Genomic DNA, 18,405 nt, shown 5'->3' with positions numbered 1-18,405 from the left:
GGCTCTGAGGGGCTACTCAGGCCCAGAGGCTGGGAAGGGAAGGAGCTGACGCTCTGCAGAGCTGGGGCCTTGGGAGACCGGAGGTTCTGCTTGGGTCTGGCTTTACGCCTGGACAAGTGAATCACCCTGAAGAGCAGTCTGCCGACGGGGAGACAGCAAATGTGCGTGGGGAGGGCCTGGGGACCATGAATGCAAATCTGTGAGTGAGCGTGACCTTGTGAACTACACCTAGGCCCCAGGTGTGCGCCAGGCGACATGGGCCACACTATCTTCTCCAGGACCTGTATCAGTGTGTCTAGCTCTGGGCAGGAAGTGGGGGGCAGCAGACCCACGGGTTATGGATGTCTGTCTTTTAGTTCACAGGTTCACTCTTTGTGCCCCTACCCTGTAGGTGAGCTGGGGTGTCCCTACTTCCACTAGGCCCCCAAACTCCCACCCACCACCCTGCATCTCCTCAGCGCCATCACCCTGGGTGTCTTGAGCCAGTCCTGTGTCTGCTGCCCACGTCCCCCACCGCCCCCACCTCCTCCACTGCACTGTTCTACTTTGTCAAGTTCCTAGCTGAGCTCTGGCTGCTCACGAGAGGGTCTAGCCGTGCTCTTCAGTGTGCCTGGGACTGGAGTGGTCAGGTCAGGGTGGCTCCAGGCCTGGAGAAATGGGTGATTGGCTAAGAGCCTGGGGGAGGAGGGTGGCCCTGCGGGCTGGGCTCTACTCTGCCCCTCTCTCCTCAGATGGCCGCTGCCCGTCTCTGCCTTGCTTTGCTGCTCCTGTCTACCTGCGTGGTTCTGCTGCTACAGCCACCGCTGGGTGCCCACGGGGCCCCGCTGGAGCCAGTGTACCCAGGGGATAATGCCACGCCGGAGCAGATGGCCCAGTACGCAGCTGAGCTACGCAGATACATCAACATGCTGACCAGGCCCAGGTGTGTGCAAGTAGGGGCGAGACCATGGCCCCGGGCCTCAGGGCCACAGCCTCAGCCCTTCCTTGCCCGTCTTGGGAGAGCAGAGCCTCTCCACTGGCCAGACCTGGGCCCATGTGCCCTGGGTGGGATGTGGCCCAAGGGAAGGCACGAGGTGGTAGCTGTCACCTGGGCACAGCACCCAGCTGCCTCTCCCCTCTCAGGTATGGGAAGAGAGACCAAGAAGACAAGCTGGACTTCTTGGAGTGGGGCTCCCCCCATGCAGCTGCCCCCAGGTAGGTTTGGCCCTGCTCTGACTGCCCGGCTCTCTGGGCTGAAACCAGGTCGGTCTCCGTGGGCACAGGACCACTTACTCATATGCCCCCTCTTGACCTCTCTGCACAGGGCGCTCAGCCTATAGACCTGCACCCCCACTGTGGCCTGCGCTGACGCTGGCACTGAAGCAAGGGCGGCACCGGCCAGTGCTCCCTCTGCACCTTTGCCCTGGCTCCCTGCGCCCACACAGACTAAATAAAGCATCAAGACACAAACCCCAGCCTCTCTGTGTCCCGGGGAGCCCTGGGGGGACAGGGAAGGAAAGATGCAGGAAAGAGAGGGTGTGGGGGGGGAGGAAGGGAATTCAGGGTGTTCTCATTGATCCAAAGGTCTGAGCCCTTCGGGCATCCACTTCATGGTGCGGGGAGGGGTGAGAGATGGGGGCAGGGGAAAGTGGCAATGGGGGTGAGGAAAAACTGTGGCCCAGAGGGAGGCTGGGCCTCCCCCAAAGTCATTCAGTGACTCAGAGAAGCTGGAATCACTGCATTTCAGCACCTCTCAACCTTCCTGATCACTGAGCGGGTGACGGGCCGCGCACCAGCGCTGTCCTTCCCAGCATCCTGGGCTGGGGGCAGGGGCTGCTGTCCTGCCGGAGGAGCCACTGGTGCTCAGACACTGGGCGTAGCAGTGGTGGCAGAGCCGCCCTCCTCTGGGGCAGGTCAGAGACGCGACCACGTCGTCGCTGTGCACGTCGCTGTGCTGGGTGCGCTGGGAATAGGGTTCCCTGGGGGTGAGGGGCCCAGCAGCAGTAGCATGGCCAGAGGAGGGGAACTGGCGCCACTTGAGATGGTTGGGAGAAGGAGCCCAGGGTGTGGTGGGCACTTAACCTGCTCAACAGCCCTGCGAGGGAGACGCGGTTGGCGGGTGCCCAGAGCTCAGTCATAGCAGCTTGTCCGAGCGCCGCAGGAGCTGCCATGGAAGTTACTGATACCGCATCGCTCTAGTTAGACGAACCTGGGTTTGGAGCTGGGATCTGCCACTTCCTGTGTTTGCTTTTGGACAGGGGTATAACCTCTTTGAGCCTCAGATTCCTCATCTACAAAATGGGAAGGACAACAGTACCTAACTTATTAGGGCTGCAGTGAGCACGGCATGAAATAAAGCACGTGCAGCATTTAACCCGACCTAGGAAATGCTCAGTACATGGAGCTGTTGAGAGGCAGACGTGCGGTGCAGCCCCCCACCTACCAGCGGGGTCCATGAGAAGCATGCTGGGAAGATGATACCGTGTTCTTCAAACACGTGACGCTCCATCTTATGGAAGAAGGTTGTGGTTAGCTCCAGGAGTGGGGACAAGCCCGTGGGAGGGGACTCTGGGAGTGACACTGGGTGACTTCGAAGGAAGGATCTTAGAAGAACCAGCAATTTGGAGAGAGCCTTGTCCTGAGAGGCAGTGAATTCCTAGGGCAGGAGCTCCCCAAGCAGCTGCAGGGAGAAGGCTGGATTAGGCAGGTCCCAGGCGCCTCCAGGAGTCCAATCTGTGGGTTTCCCACTCCAGCTCTGGATGGGTGGGAACCGGGGCCGTGCTCCTCCTACCCCTAGGCCGGCACTGAGGAGTCCCAGTGGCTTTCGGTCCTTGCCCCTCTCATCAACCCCGCGTGCGCAGGGGTGGGGTGGTGTGTGTGTGTAAATTAGGACAGAGTGAGCTTATTTCTCTCCCCTTTTCCTGGAGTTTGTGGGAGCCGCTGTTGATAAGGGGTAGTCATGGCAGGATGTGAAAGAACTGGAAGCTTCTGGTTCCTGGAATGGCTTTCCCTGCCTCCCCAACAGCTCCCCTCAGAGAGATGGGGCTTGCAGGTTGGGTGGCTGCAGGGCCCACTTTCCTGGGCTTAGCAGGAACCCCACAACAACGACACCACAATCCTGCTTCCCCTCAAGTCCTGGTTGTGTCTGCTGGGCACCAATGACACAGGCTGTAAAAAGCAGTGGAACCAGGCTGTAAAAAAGCAAAGGACTGGTGAAGATGCATTGCCCAGCACATGCACGGCTCAGATTCTTGAATCCAAGCAGTATCTGGGTGAAGGATGGTTTCAGCAGAACAGTTTGAGTTTGGATGCTGGAGCTTGATGTCCCAGAATTTTCTCTGGCAACTCAGTGGATGGTCACAAGCAGGGAGAGGTATAGACCCTTCTCAGGGGAAGGAATTAGGATCCTGCTCAGGACGTAGCTGGGTATGGGAGTCTCTGGCCCTGCCAGGTCTTCCCGGTGGCCACCACCTTGCACCCAGGTTGCCAGGGTCAGGCCCTGACTGGGCTCTTGCCCCTTTCCTTGCTCTTCTCACTGTCAGAGGGGCCTAGAGCTTCCCTGAGGCAGGAGCAGGCTCTTATGCCCTGCATACGGAGGGGCAAAGCACTGCTGCTTGTTGCTATGCCAACAGTAACACCCCAGGTTGGCATCAAAGCTGCCTAGCTTTGTGTACAAACTTGGGGGTGGCTGAAGCCCCTTCTTTGAAGATGCTGGCTCCTGTTTCTTTCACCCCTGTCCTCCCTCCTGGTCAGAGCCCCCTCCTTGTAGTGGTGTGTGTGAGGTGGGGGAAGGTGGATGCAGAGCAGGGAGGAGGCAGGGAAGACCCTGGAGCTGGAGTCTTCTGTCCCACAGCAGGAGCTCCAGGGTCTCCTCTCCCCCTTGAAGATCAGGTCCCTTCTGCCCAGAGCCCATAAAAGTCACAAAAGCAATAGACTTTGTCTTTATTGTTCTCACTGGGGGCGAAAGTGGAGGGGGAGGCATGAAGACCCCTCTCAAATATGAAGGTGGTGGGTGGGGAGATGTGAGTGGGCCATCAGATCAAGGTTCAGCCTGGAAAAGAAGCCCCTGGGACTGTAGTATTCCTGCCCCCTCCCAACTTTCCCCAACTCCAAGGCCCCAGACTGGTGTGGCTGTGCCCAGACTCTCCTATCTGGTGCTCCGGAGAAGGCTGTTGGCAGAGGTTTCCTGGTGTTCTGTTGTGGGTGTTTCATGGTGTCTGGCGGTGGGGCTTTTGTGAGATTCTGTTCTTTCTTGGGGTCTTTAGATTTCTTGTTCTTAGGCTTCAAGCTGGGGAACACATCCTTTCAGGGGTCATGGGGTGATCAGTCATGGTGGGAAGATTCATTTCTTTCCACCCTCTCCTTCCCTCTGTCCCACTCTCTGCCCACCTGCTATTGAAGACCTTTTCCAAGTACTTGTGGAACTGGCTGAAGCTGCTCAGCCAGTCGGCCACCCTGGGGCTCGAGGGCTGCTGCAGGGGACCTTCCACATACACAACCCCCCCACCCCCCGCACCCTGCAGCCGCAGCAGCCGCAGCAGCCGCAGCAGCCGCAGCAGCCGCAGCAGCCGCAGCAGCCGCAGCAGCCGCAGCAGCCGCAGCAGCCGCAGCAGCCGCAGCAGCCGCAGCAGCCCCAGCGCGGGCACACCAAGGCCAGTGCGCACGCGCAGCGCACCGCCAGCGCCTGGAGGGGGCGGAGCGGACGGAGACGCGGGGTCACGTGACACCAGGACCCGGCACCCGCGGCAGGGCGGACCCCCTGGGGTGCCCGGGCGCTCAGACCCGGGGGCGTGCTGCCTGTGGGGCGTACAGAGGTGCACGAGCGCCGTGAGGGGCGTCCCGGCGCGCGGGCCGAGTGCACATCTGGACCTGCGTGTCCTGCGCGCAAAGTCGGTAAAGGGGCGCGTGGCGCGGGGCGGGAGTCCCGGGCCCAGGTGGACGGGCGAGGCCGGCGGAGAGCCCTGGTCAGCGCCCTCACTTCGCTGATTCCTTCCGCAACTCCTGGCTAACCCTCTCCAACCTCCTTTCGCCTCCTTGTTCCTCAAAAAAGTCAGATGTGCTGTTCTCTCTGCCTGGAGGATTTCTGGTCCCGCACGGCCAGCTTCCTCACCAGCTTCAGGCATCCGCTCAAAACTCACCTGCCTGGGTCTACTCTGGCACTCCTGTGTGAAACTGCGAGCCACCCCTTCATCTTGCTGCACTCCCCGCAGCCCCTGCACCTTCTAACTTACTGTGTTCTCTACTTACTCTTACGTTGCCCTCAGCACTCCCCAGTGACTCCTCATCCCCCATGTAAGTCCCCTTGTAGCTGGCTTTTAGCTGGTTTTGTAAACCGAAGTAGCACAAGCCCCTAGAACAGTGCCTGACATTAGTAGGTGCTCAATAAACCGTTGAATGCAGGACTCACATAGCTGCATACAGAAACTGCGCCCAAAGAGCCCCACATGCACCCCCAGCTGAGCACAGAGAATTTCATCACACATCACACACACATGCACACACAGAGTCACTCACATGTCATGATGTCCATACACTGATACCCCCAGAGGCCCTGAGACCCTCAACCTTCTCTTGACCAGGAATTCCCCTTATTCAAAGCAAAGACAGGAAACCCTGGTAGCTATCCTGGCCATCAAACCAGCAGAGGGGGCTGTCCTGGCCTCTCCCCTTCATGCTCTTAATGCCCTGGGCAGGGAGGGATGGGACCCTTGGTGCCACTTTCCATCCCCAAGCTCCACCCGCAGATGTTACCATGATGCTGGGCAGGTGCAGAGTGGCACAGCATGAGGGGCTCGGAGCCCACGATCTCTGAGGCTTTTTATATTCCTTTGGATCCACACCCCTTTCCCTGTCTCCACCCAGCTTGGCATTCTTCTCCTGCCCCTGGGTCATAACCTGGGAGTTCAGAATAGGAGGACGGTGGGGGTGGAAGCACACGGGATGCCAGTGGTCCAGACGAGGGCACAGTCCCTGCTGGGGTACCTGTGAATGGGGGTGGGGCAGAGGTGGAAGGCACTGGAGTGCAGGATAATATTTTGCTCCAGGTCTGTAGATCCTAGGGAGGAGCCATCTTTGTGTTTTTCCCAGGGGCTATTTTTGAGGGTGGAAGGGGACTGTGCTGATATCCAGCAGAACCAGGGTGCCTCCTTTCGCTGCACAGCTGCACCCCTCTTTTTGGCCTGAAGGCCAGCTGGCATGGGAAAGGGGTGCAGTTGAGGTTTGTAGGTCCCACAACACCGCCCCATGGATGACCTTCAGGGTCTTCTCAAGAGTGGTGGGTGCTGACAGCCTGAATAGTCAATGCTGGCCTCGGGCTGCCCAGCTCAGGAGCTCTGTCTGTGTGGCCTGTCAGGGCCTTCTACCTGCTCCACTGTGTCTTTTCTGGAACAAGGCTGTAAAATGTGAGCTGAGGCTTTTCCATGCACGCCCCACTCAGAAAGGGCACAGTAAGAGCAGCTGGGACGTCTCGGTCAGACATCTTCACCAGTCACTGGCTGCACGACTTGATTAAGGACACACTCTCCCCCGTGCTGATGCTGTCTGAGGAGCGGAGCTGGTGGCGTCCCCAGTGTAGGTCTGTGTGAGTGGAGTTGGATGATTTGGCTCAAGCCCTGACACAGGGATCACGCATGAGCCCCTCCACCCATGAATGCACCCTTGCCCTTCATCCGCACCTCTCCCTCAGGGCAGGGGTGAGAATGCCAACATGGATGCCGCTGAGTTTATGCTAAGTAAGACCAGGGGCTGCATTTCCATGGAGCCCAGAATCCCAAGAACAATAAAAGAGGAAGAGAGAGACTCTTGTCATAAAATCCCATAGTACAAGGTAAGAGGAGAGATCTAGGGGCCAGTGTACCCCAAATTCCAAAACAGGCTGTCATTTATTCTACTAGACCCAAGCCCAATGCCGATGCCCCCACTCTCGGAAAATCGCCAGGGAGTGGGCCCTGCAGCCTTGACTGTGAGCACCCAGGCTGCCCTTGCTCGCCCCAGGGTTCTTTTACAAGAACTTTTGGTCCCTTCCGCTCCCAGACTCACTCACTCCTCATCCCAGGAATGTCAAGTTCTGAGGGATGTGCTTGGCTACCTGCTTCCTGGTCTAGAACAGAATAAAATGCCTGATGGGATGAGTGGGTGTGGAGAGGAGGCGCAAAGCAGCCAAAATTATTACCAATAATAATAGCTCGATGACTATCGGGTATCTCAGTGCCGGGACCAGGAAAGGCATCTTGTTGTGGCATCTCTGATTTTGATGATGCTTTTCGGCGCGATTAACTCCTTTGCTGCCGCGGACCAGCACAGCAGTAGACGATGAGGCCACCTCAGGGTTGAGAGAAGCGTGCAGGGTGGTCAGGGCGTCGGCGAAAGAAATGACAAACAGACACACTTGAGGAAACGGGCTCCAAATACTGCTGAGAGCGACCCCAGGCCAGCGGGGCTGAGATTCAAGCTCAGGACGGACTCAGGTCTGAAGATGCATTCCTGCCTTCTTAGAAAGCCACCCCCAGGCACTTGCTTTCTCCTCTGGCCATCCTCAGTGCTGGGTCCCCCTCCACAGACTCTGGGAGCCTTGGCCTCTCGACTCAGGGCTGCCCCCTCTTCCTCCCGCCTGTTCTCCCCATGCCCTTGGGGCTCTGTTCCTCGCAGGGCCTTTTTGAGTGAGCTCCCCCTGATCCTCCAGGCCTGGTGGTCAAGACAGCCGCAGGTATCCAAATGATGTGGCTTCCAAACTCGACATGGCCACTCGCTGGCCGTGTGTTGCTGGACAAGTTGCTTTGCTTCTCTGAGTGCCATGTCCGCAGCCATGGGCTGAACACCAGCGCTCGGCCAGGTTGTTTATTAGATGCCAACTAAGCCAATGCACCATAGACTTTGGACCCCAAAGTCTTCCTTGAATTCCTGAGTCACTCCAGGGTCCTTCAGATAGCCCCTCTTCTGTTTAAGCTGACTTGAGATGGATTTTTACATGCTGCCGAACCAGAACAAGGCAAAAGGAGAAACTTTTGACTAGTCAGCCTCCCGTTATTTGCTGGGGTAAGTGCTAAATGTCTTAGCACGACATCTAAGGGTCCTTCACAATTTGGCCACGGCCTGTTTTATTTTTTTAAAATACCCTTTTAAACCACTTTATAGAAGTATGACTTACATACAATAAAACCCACCCATCTTAAATGTTCAGCTTGATGAGTCTGGACAGCTATGTCACCACCCTCACAGTCAAGATGCGCAACATTTCCATGACCCTGGCCAGTTCCCTCCAGCCCTGTCCAGGTCATCTGGCCCCAGGTGACTGCCGATTTGCTCTGTAGACTAGTTTGGCTTATTTTAGAACTTGAAATAAATGGCATCAAACATTATGTTCTTTTTGTGTCTGTTTTTTTTCACTCAACGTAACATTTCTGAGAAATTGTTGGGTCACTTGGCACACCGTTCCCGTTCCTCTGTGCAGATGGCCACAGTTGGTTTGTGGTCCCCTGTGCTGGACACCTGCGCTTCCACCTCGGCTCTGCAGCCGCATCTGCTGGCGGGCAGGTGCCTCCCTCGTGGTGCCCGTCTGGCTCTCCTCCTTTCAGGATCCTCCTGTCAGACTCTCCTGAATGGGCACGTTCTCACCCCTGGCCTTCGCTTGTGCAGTTCTTTCTATCTGGGACCAGCTGTTTCTCCTCTGCCAGGCAAAATCCCACCCAGGACCCAGTTCCAGTAATTCCACTTCTGTGAAGCCACCCCGACCCTGTCTTCCCTGTGCTCCTGGGGTCCTTGTTCTGCTCAGGTGGCTGTCACGACATTTATTGGGCTTCCTTCCACATGGTTCCATGTCTGGCTCCCGTGCCAGAGTGAGCTCCAGGGAAAGGAGGAATGCCTTCCTCATGTCCCACAGACACTGCCCAGTGCCTGGAATAGACAAGATGCCTGGGGTTAGTAGAGTGACAGGTGTTAACTATCTTGCCTGAGAAACACAATATGTAAAATCAGGGTATGGCTTTCCCTTCCTTGCATATTGTCACTTCCCAGTTGGGGCCAAAGCCATCTGGGGAGGGATCAGAGAGTCACAGGGAGAAAGCAAAGAGGCAGTCCCTGAACCTGGTTCTTTTGGCTTGAGTTTGGTGTGGCCAACCACCTCTCCTCCCAAAGTAAACAAGCCTGGTATCTCCTCCTACAGCCACTGTATCTGAGAGTCCCACATTCGAGCTTTTTGTCCCAAGGAATTCCATGGATCAGGGTTGTTCTGTGAAGTTAGAGGGACAGTTCAGAAGACCACCCTCACTTCTGACACCTTTTGCAAGTTCAGGGGGTTCCCCTAAGGCCACCATTAGTGTTGATACTTTGCTAGAAAAAATGACAGAACATTCTGTAAGCTGCTATACTCATGGCTATTGTTTATTACAGCTAAAGGATGCAGCTTAAAACCAGTCAAAGAAATGGGCACATGTGGCAGAGTTCAGAAAATTCCATACATGGAGCTTCCAGTTGTCTCCTTCATGGAGTTATGGACAACATTACTTTCCCAGAATAATATGTGATAACAGGCATGAATATTATCATTCAGGAAAGCTCACGCAAGCCTCAGAGTCCAGAATTTTTACTGGGCCTTCCATTGTGCAGACATGGTTGACAGTTCACATGGTTGATCTCTCTCTAGATGTTCTGGAAGTTGAGATGATACCATGTTGCCCCAAATTACATTTTTAGACTACTTGGGGTCAACCAAGACTCCCAGGCAATCGAAAACACTCCTATTAGGTCAGCATGGCATTCCAAGGACTTAGAGATTCTTAGAAGCCAAGGGCAAAGGCCAGACCTCTCTTCGGGCAAAGGTAAAGGTCTTATTACACACATTCCTTTTATAGCTGAGTAACAGTCCATTGTATGGGTGTATCATATTTTGTTTACCCATTCATCAGTGCAGGACACTTGGCTATTATGAATAATGCTACCACCATTTCTGTACAGGTTTTTATGTGGGAATCTGTTTTTATTTCTCTGAGTACATAACTAGGAGTAGAATTGCTGGGTCATATGATAACTATGTTTAACCTTTTGAGGAACTGCCAGACTGTTTCCCACAGTGGCTGCACCATCTGTTCCTGGCACTTTTACTGAGTGAGGGAGGCCTATACTGGGCCAGTCCAGAGTAAAATCACTTGGCTGATAATCACTGTTTCTGAAGAACAAAATACCAGTAATTTCCAGACCAGCATTTTCCCCCAATCTCAATTTAAGATTCTGTGATTTGCATTCATGTCATTTGAATATTTAGTCTACCAATCAGGACTTAATATATAACCTCCTAACACCTTAACATGATATTCACATTTTCTCATAAAATAACACAGAACCCGCCAACCTGGACCAAATTCTTAGCCTGATGGGACACCCGGTTCTGGCTTTATTATTAGGTAAACACTGGTGAGATGCCCCCATACATGGCTGCTGAGGCCTGTGCAGGGGGAGGGAGGCAGATGAGTCAGGCAAGGAGAGGGGGAGGTGGAGGTGGAGAGGAGCAGGAGGAAGAGCTGAAGTTGTGCTGGCAGGGGCCCCCCTCCCTGCCAGGTGATCCCAGACCCAGGGGAGGGCGGGGGCAGCTCTGTGTGGGTTCAATATATTGTATCACAAACTGACAAATGCCTAATGTGCCCTTTTTTTGCCTTGCCTTGAAATGGGGGTGCCTGTGAGAGGGCATTAGCTCCAGGAGAAGCAGGAAGGAATTTAACACTGACTTAATGAAAATGTCTGATGAAACATTATATATAAAATACATAAAATCATGTAAGTAATTTAAGTGTGTGTGTATTTAAAATTCTCAAAAAGAAACACATTTCACTAGGCTGATTCTGAATGTCCTTTTGTAAGGCCAGGACAGTCCTTGAATGAGGGGCCAGAGCCGACTTCTAGCAACGGATCAAGCCTGCCTCTGCTCTCAGGTGCTCCGCCAGCGACAGCCCAGCCGGGAGGGACACTCCGGAGTCTCCAGGTGGGTGTGGTCAGTGGCCAGTCATCGGCCTCTCTGGCCTTCTGCGTCCTTAGGTATCAGATGGAAGCCCCTCTTTGCAGAGTGGGCACTGGTGGGGGAGGAGGGCGCAGTCTCTTCTCCCCCTTGGGTCTGACGGGCATATTCATCTCCCTCACCTCTGGGTGCCCTCAGCTCTTTCTGCTGCCCTGAATGCCGTCCACATCCACAGCTACCTTCTCAGGAAGGAGGCCTCTGGGGTTCTCTCTCTATTCAGTTGCCGCAGTTGTCACCTCCACACAGAAGCTGCAGACTAATGCGACCCTGCCCAAGGGCCCCGGGCCACCTCTCCTGCTGAGGATTCCTTACACACACCTGTTCCAACCCTTGGTGCCCTGAGGAGTTTCCCTAACCAGGCTTGTGCCCCCTTGTCCCTGGATTCTGTAGCGTGTGTTCACTGGCGGCAGGCACTGTGCTAGGCCTGGCCTTCCACTAGTCAACAAGACATAGTCACCGTCCGCTAAAAACTTTACATTCCATTATCCAGTGGCATGAGATTTCAAGAAATATCTGTCAAGAGGCCACCTTTTGGAAATCCCCGATGGAAAGAAAGTTTTTATGTCCCTTATGAGCAGAGTGGGAAGTTGTCTCCTTAGATACATAGACGGAGTTGGTCGTTACACCCCAACTTCCCAATTGCAGATGAGAAAACCAAGGTCAGACAGTAAGTGTTCCTTCTGTACTGGAGCCGGACGGGGGTCTCTGAAAGGCAGAATGCTTTCACATTAGGGCGTCCCTGCCAGCTGCTCTTGAGTGCTGCTAAGCTAGTCTCAAGTCCAGTGTCTGATGCCAAATTAATAAAAGGTTTAGGGAGCATTAGTAAAAGTATTTTAAATAGGTCTAGCTAATCCAAGATTAGATTAAGCTGCGAAGGATTAGCAAGAAAGAGTAGAAATTGCTTCTAGGTGTTTATTTTTTTAATACTGATGATTCTATGCAGTCTTAAATTAAGTCAACTTTATTTTATTTACGTTCAACTGTTTTGTGAGTTATAGTTTTGTGAATTAAAGAATAGTTGATGGAACACTAAGCAAATACCAACTAAACCTAGTTCTGTTACTTGCTTTCTATGAGATCCTGGGCAAGTCATGCCCAGGAGATTCACTTTCTTCATCCATAAAATGAAGCCAATAATAGCACCTATGAAGTGAGGTGCAGTATCCACGGGGGGGCCGAGGCCAGAGGACCTGGGTTCCTATCCCAGGTCTACCACTCAGTTCACTGCCTTTGGAAAAATTGCTTCATCTTTCTATGCTCTAGTTTCTTCATCCATGAAATGGGGTAATAGTGTCCCCCACTTCCACAAACTGATGGGGACCCTAAATTGGTACACATGAAGAGCCTGGAACTGTGCCTGCAAAATGTTCACCAAAGCAGCTCCGCGTGGACACTGTTTAGAACACAGAGCATTGGTCCACAGCGGCAGGATAAAATTGTGAGTTTTGAAAAAGCTTGTTGGAAATTGGAGAATGCAGATGTTTCCAGTGGAGTGAACTGACTAGGCAAATGCCCCAGCAGCAAATACCTGCTGCTCCTCACTCAGCCACTCGCTGCCCTCCTCTCAGGGAGGATGGAGTCTGCCTGTCTGACCCAGGAGTGGGAAGCTGGGCACAGCTGGCAGGGGCCCACGGCTCTGGAGTGGGCAGGCTCTGAGCCTTAGCCTGTGCATGGAGATGTGGGAAGAGCACTAAACTGGGACCGGGAGGCTTTGGATTTGGGGGTTTGCCACATGTCCTGGGCAACCTGGCGGACATCTGTGTCATGGCTATGGACCATGACTGCTAGGGTCTCTTTGAAAATCTACTTTGTGATAAGATTTTCTGGGCTCTTAATGTAGGCCAGGATTGAGGAGGTGTGGACACAAAATGAAGTTCTTTCTGGAAGTCAGAAAGCAAGTGACTGGACTCAGCCTGCCTCCTGGGCAGCAGGAGGCAGAAGAGGAAGGACATGGAAGACTGGGGAGCCAGCAAAGGCGAAGGAAGGGGGGTGGTGAAACGGGAAGGCAACTATAAGAGGAATGTCAGGCCAAGGCGGGCTAGAGTCTGACCGATCAAAACTCCCATCCCAGGAGCACCCTGGGTTGGAGATTCAAGGGGAAAAGAGGGCCCCACAAGAAGTTCAAGCTCAAACTGGTCCAACCACTATGGAGAGCTGTGTGGAGATTTCTGGACCTACTAAACATAGAGCTTCCATATGATCCAGCAATTCCACTCCTAGGTATTTACCCAAAGGACACAGAAACATCAATTCCAAAGAGCACCTGCACCCCTATGTTTATAGCAGCACTGTTTACAATAGCTAAGCTTTGGAAACAACCCAAATGCCCAAAAATAGATGACTGGATCAAGAAGATGTGGTACATATATACCATGGAATATTACTCAGCATTCAAAAAAGATAAACACATGCAATTTGCAGCAACATGGATGGCACTGGAAGGGATCATGCTCAGCGAAATAAGCCAAAAAGAAAAAGAAAAATACCGGATGGTCTCACTCATAGCAGGAATCTAGAAAACTTAAATAAGGGACCAGGAAAATGAATATAAGAAAGTGAAAATCAAAATCAACAAAAAAACTATGAACCAGAGACACTTTTTGGGGGTGGGGGGCGGGAGGGGAAGGATTGGGGTCAGAATGGGGCGTTTGCAATTGTATGGGGGAATATAAAAATAAAATTTAATATTTAAAAAAAAAAAAAAAAAAAAAAAAAAAAAAAAAAAGTTCAAGCTCCATGGTCTTTGTAGGGCAGGTCACGGCCTTTGGAGAAAATCCAGGCCCTTGGTTCATGGACCAGGTTGCAGATAGCAGGGACACAGGGACTGGAGAGGGTGCTGAGTCCCTCCCGTCAAGCCCACCTCAAAAGAATTAAAAAATAAGAGGGAGAAGGGAACACTAGGACCCAGAGATGCCTCGGTTTCCATTGTGACATCTAATCTTGTGCTGTGGAGGAAGGTTCCGGAAAGATGGTCAGTCCAATGGGGGCTCCAGTGAGATTCTTGCAAGGTCTCAGAGGCCTCCTCCTCCTCCTCTCCCCAGCCCTGACCCCGACTCTCGCACACCCTCACCATCCACCGTGTCCCTGGACCCACCGGGCTGGACATTCACCCTTTGGGGCACTGGGGCAGGCCAGGTCTGAGAGGGGTGAGACCTTGAAATGGACAAGATGGTCTCATGTTTTGACTCTTACTGAGATGGGTCAATGGGAGAAGCAGGAGTGGGCTGCTGGGAGGGTGCTCAGGACCCCCCAGGGCCAGGAGGGAGCACTCGCCTGCATCACACATGCACATACACACATACACGCGCAGCCATGACCCAGTGCTCTCCCTGCACGTGCACCATCCACACACCTACACAGACATGCATGAGCACACCGACGTGCACACACCCCCTGTGAACACCTCGAGTGCGCGTGCACACCTCCCGGGTGTCCGCTGGCCTGACTCAGATATGAAACTCCCGGGGGACGTCACCACCGGGGTACTTCCTTCTCCTGTCCCTGTGCGGCCCTTTCGGTGTGTAGGAGACGACCAGTGAGGGGCTGCCTGGATGCTCCCGCCATGGGCTCTGCCCCTGCCCCTCCACACACCCCCGTGAGAGACCCTGAGACTGCTGCCCAGGACCCCCACAATTCTGGGGCACTTTGGGGCATGTGAGCCTCCTACACGCTGTGCTGATGGGGTGGGAGGCAGCCCCTCTCCCAGTGACTCTGACCTAGAAAAGGGCAGTAGTGATTGGGAGGCACAGATGACCAGGGGACCACTTCTCCCCCTCCCAAAGCCCCCCCCACACACACACTAGCATCAGGGTGCGCATCTGGGTGCAGAGAAGCCAGAGGGTGTAAAGGTCTTGTGGGATGGGCAGGAGTTCCCCCCACCCTGCCCCTAGGTACCTCAGGGTGCATAAACCCCAATGCAGAGGGCTGGAGAAGATCCTCGGAGGTGAGCAGTTGGTGCCCGGTGGGATGGCAGGGGGCAAGGAGCTGCTGCTGTTTGGTAGCCACAGGGCAGATAAAGGAGCTGGGTCTGGGGCCTCCCTGCATTCCCAGGAAGGGGGTGTGGCCTAGCTGTGCCCTGCTCATCTGGCTCCCCCACTGAGCTTCACCAAGCTCCAGGTTATGCCCTAGAGGGTCTACATGGAGCCTGTGAGGCCCAGTGGCTTGACCAAAGTCATCTCACAAGTCACCCCACAGCCCCTGTCCCTTCGGTCTCTGACACCCTCCCCAGGTCGAGGGAGAGAGGAAAGCACCACTGCATGTGTGTGTGTGTATGTGTGTCTGTGTGTGTATATCTTGGTCTATGTGTGTATGTGTGTACTGTGTGTACACACAGCCCTCCCCCAGATCACCAACTCAAGTGGGGAGCTTCCCTCACTCCTTTCTGTCCCCCAAGAGCAACTCAAGTGCCTTACTAGACCCCACTGTCCTGAGCTTTTCTCCACTCCCTTTCCTCTCACTCCCCTGCCAGCCCAGGGTCTGCAGGGGGTACTCCAAGGCACAGTTGGCTTGTGAGGGTCTCCAGCAATGGACACCGGGTTTGGGGGGTGGCTAGCAAGAGCTCCCTCCCACTCCCAGGGGCTGTAGTGCCTTTGGCAAGCTCTTCTCCACTCTGGCCGCCTTATGTGATACCTCCAGCAAAGCGCTTGGCACCTCAGCGGGGCCACTGGAGGGAGAGGAGTTGAGAGAAGTAGGTGGCACAGACGGGGCTGGGCAAGGTGCCACAAAGGGTGTGTGGGCAGCAGGAAGAGGACATGCTATTTGTACTTGAAGTGGTGTCTTCTCTTCCCCAGGAGGACCTGACATCATTTATGGGCACATCAGATAATCAGATGGAACTAACCACCCACTTCCCAGCTGGTACCCAGCTAGAAACCCCACCCCCCAGACCTATGCCCAGAAGGGAGTCACAGTGAAGCACCTTCTGAATGCCTGGCAATGGGGCAGACATACTACGTCTGTCTTTCCCCCAAGATGGAGGTTGTACAGATGAGGAAATAAGGCTAGGAAAGTTATATAACCGGCCTAGGACATGAACCCCAAGTGGTGAGCCAGGATTTCGACATAGAAATGTCTAGATCCAGAATTCCCCCATCCAGAATTCCCCAGAATTCCAACCTGTGGGGTTGTGGGGAAGGAAAACAAGGAGGCAGGGAAGTGCCTGCTTGGGCCAAGGGGGGTGGGGTGGGGAGAGGACAAGGGGCTGCTTCTGGGAGAGGTTTTGTGTCTCAGTCCTCCAGATGGGGTAATCTGCTGTGGTGCGGGGCAGGTTGGCTTGCGCTGGCTGGTGGTGGTGGTGGAGGAGGCTTCAGGCTGTGTCTTGAGGTGATGGGAACTAAGGGTCCCCCAGAGAAGGCTTGGTCTGGCCCTGGAGGGGAGGCAAGGCATCTTTTTGGATGCTCTGTTGACGATTGGAGAAAGGGAGGAATAACAATTTTTTTAGAATTGTGGTTTCCAAAGTGGGGTACACCTATGGGGGCACAAGATGACCCTTTGAGGTGTGGTAAAATATTTTGAAATTCTAGTAATAGTTTTAAAAATAATCATGAAACAATTTCTTTTTATGTGAGGATTCACACACATAAAAAACATTTTATTTTATTTTATTTTTTGACAGCGACTATAGCTAATAGAAAAGGCTTCTAGAACAAGGCTGATCAAGAGTTGGGGGAGTGAGGAATAGCACAGCCGGTCGGTGGGTTTATACAGTTTTGGGATAGCTGTTAGCGGCCCCTGCTGGTCGTTATCAGAAGTGCACTATCACTCCCCCACATTTGTAGGGAATTCAGAGCACCTGCTTTGACTTTTCTCTCTCTCTATCCCCTGACCCCCAAAGTTTTGGGATGAATATACACCAGAAGGGGGCCTGGATTTCAAGGGAAGCAGAGACATTACCTGAACCCTCTCACCTCTGGGGTGGAGGCAGGGCAGAAGATAGAAGTAATTAAAGACTTCAGAGGAGGAGGATTCATTTCCTCCCTCCCTCCTAACCCCAGCATGAGAGGCAGCCCCTAATCACCATGGGATGCACCCTCAAGGACCCCGCAATCTTGCTTTCATTCTCAGTTACTCTGTTTCCTACCAATAGCATCCCCCTTCCTTTGGGGTCCAGCTTAGCACACTTACCTGTTATAATATTCAACTGTACCACCACCAGAAAGTGCTTTTTTTGTGTCTGCCACTGGCCTCCTGGGCCTCCAGCCTGGACTGAACCCTTGGAAATCAGGGCCCTTGTCTGACTCAGTTTCACAGAAGTGGGCACCTTGTCTGGAACAGAATAGGAGCACTTTCTGTCTGCATCAGAAGTGTTTCTCCCCATTGTGTCTCCTCTAGGGGTGCTTGTTATAAAAATCAAGCAATTTATCAATTGTAAGTTCTTGAACATATGTGAAGGGCTGGCATTCTATGAGGCCCTTTTATTATTTATTTATTTTAATTTATTTTATTTTTTTGTGGGACCCTCGCCTGCAGGCAGGGAATGAACCTGCGCTGCAGAGACTGCGGGCAGCCTCGCAGCCCAGCGCTCAACCGCTGCGCCACCAGGGGAGGCCCTATGAGGCCCTTTTAAAGAGAGATATTTATTGGTTAATGGAGAGGATAGGCAGCTTGTAAGAATAATGAATTGAAATTGTATGAACTCTATGTTCTCAGTGGGCCAGAATCTGGGGATCCTGTCTTGGGGATCCTGAATGGAATGGAAGGTTTGCTGTGGTTAGCTATGGGGTAACGGTTGCCTGATAAAGAAAAAAATTAATAAAAATATCAGGGCCTCCCTGGTGGCACAAGGGGTTAAGCTGCAACCTATGAAGCTATCCGCAGCCTCTGCATCATGAGTTTGATCCCCATCCAGGTTGCTGACCCACATGACACAGCAGACCTCTCCTGTCACGCCCGCTGCTCCCCTCAGCGGTGTATTTCAGTCAGTCTGACTGTTCTGCTCCCACTCTATCTCTGGTGAATCCTCTCACCCCTCTGGCCTGTACCACAGTTCTTGTATGCATAAATAAATAAATAAATCTTTTTAAAAATATATCAGGGTTAGGAGGGATTCAAGATCCTCCCACTTTCCAACCACATACAAATAGCCAAGTAGTTCCCTGTCCAGAGGTGGGCAGGTGAGAGTGGAGGTAGCCTTCATAATGAGAAGAGAACTTCTGCCTGGGTTGAATTAGGAGCATCTTCTGACTTGAAGGCAGAGGAGAGGATGGAAAGCAGTGAGCTCCAGGAAGCCTCTTTGGTCAGATCAAAGCCTGTACTTCCAGTCCCTGCCTTCTGGAGTCGCTAAATAACTCTCTCAAATTGGGTCCGAGGCACCTAAACAGTAGGGCTTTCGCAGTTTGGCTTGGTTATGTGGCCTCCCCCTATACTTATACAGAAACTTATGCTCTGGGAGCTCAGGGACCAGCTCAGTCTCTTGGAGGGGG

The 18,405-nt window shown here is 53.4% G+C and overlaps 1 protein-coding gene across 1 annotated transcript; it reads left to right on the top strand.

Moving 5' to 3' along the window:
* Positions 1-731: 731 nt before the first annotated feature.
* Positions 732-2,776, top strand: PPY (pancreatic polypeptide). The gene is made up of 4 exons (XM_037493301.1): positions 732-922; positions 1,123-1,194; positions 1,996-2,048; positions 2,733-2,776. The coding sequence occupies exons 1-4, from the start codon at positions 732-734 to the stop codon at positions 2,774-2,776; spliced, it is 360 nt and encodes a 119-aa protein (XP_037349198.1).
* The last annotated feature ends 15,629 nt before the right edge of the window (positions 2,777-18,405 follow it).

The sequence above is a fragment of the Talpa occidentalis genome, unplaced genomic scaffold (genome assembly GCF_014898055.3).
Source record: "Talpa occidentalis isolate TD23 unplaced genomic scaffold, MPIMG_talOcc4v2.1 talOcc4.7, whole genome shotgun sequence".
NCBI lineage: Eukaryota > Metazoa > Chordata > Mammalia > Eulipotyphla > Talpidae > Talpa > Talpa occidentalis.
This window is presented reverse-complemented; position numbering and strand designations above follow the sequence as displayed.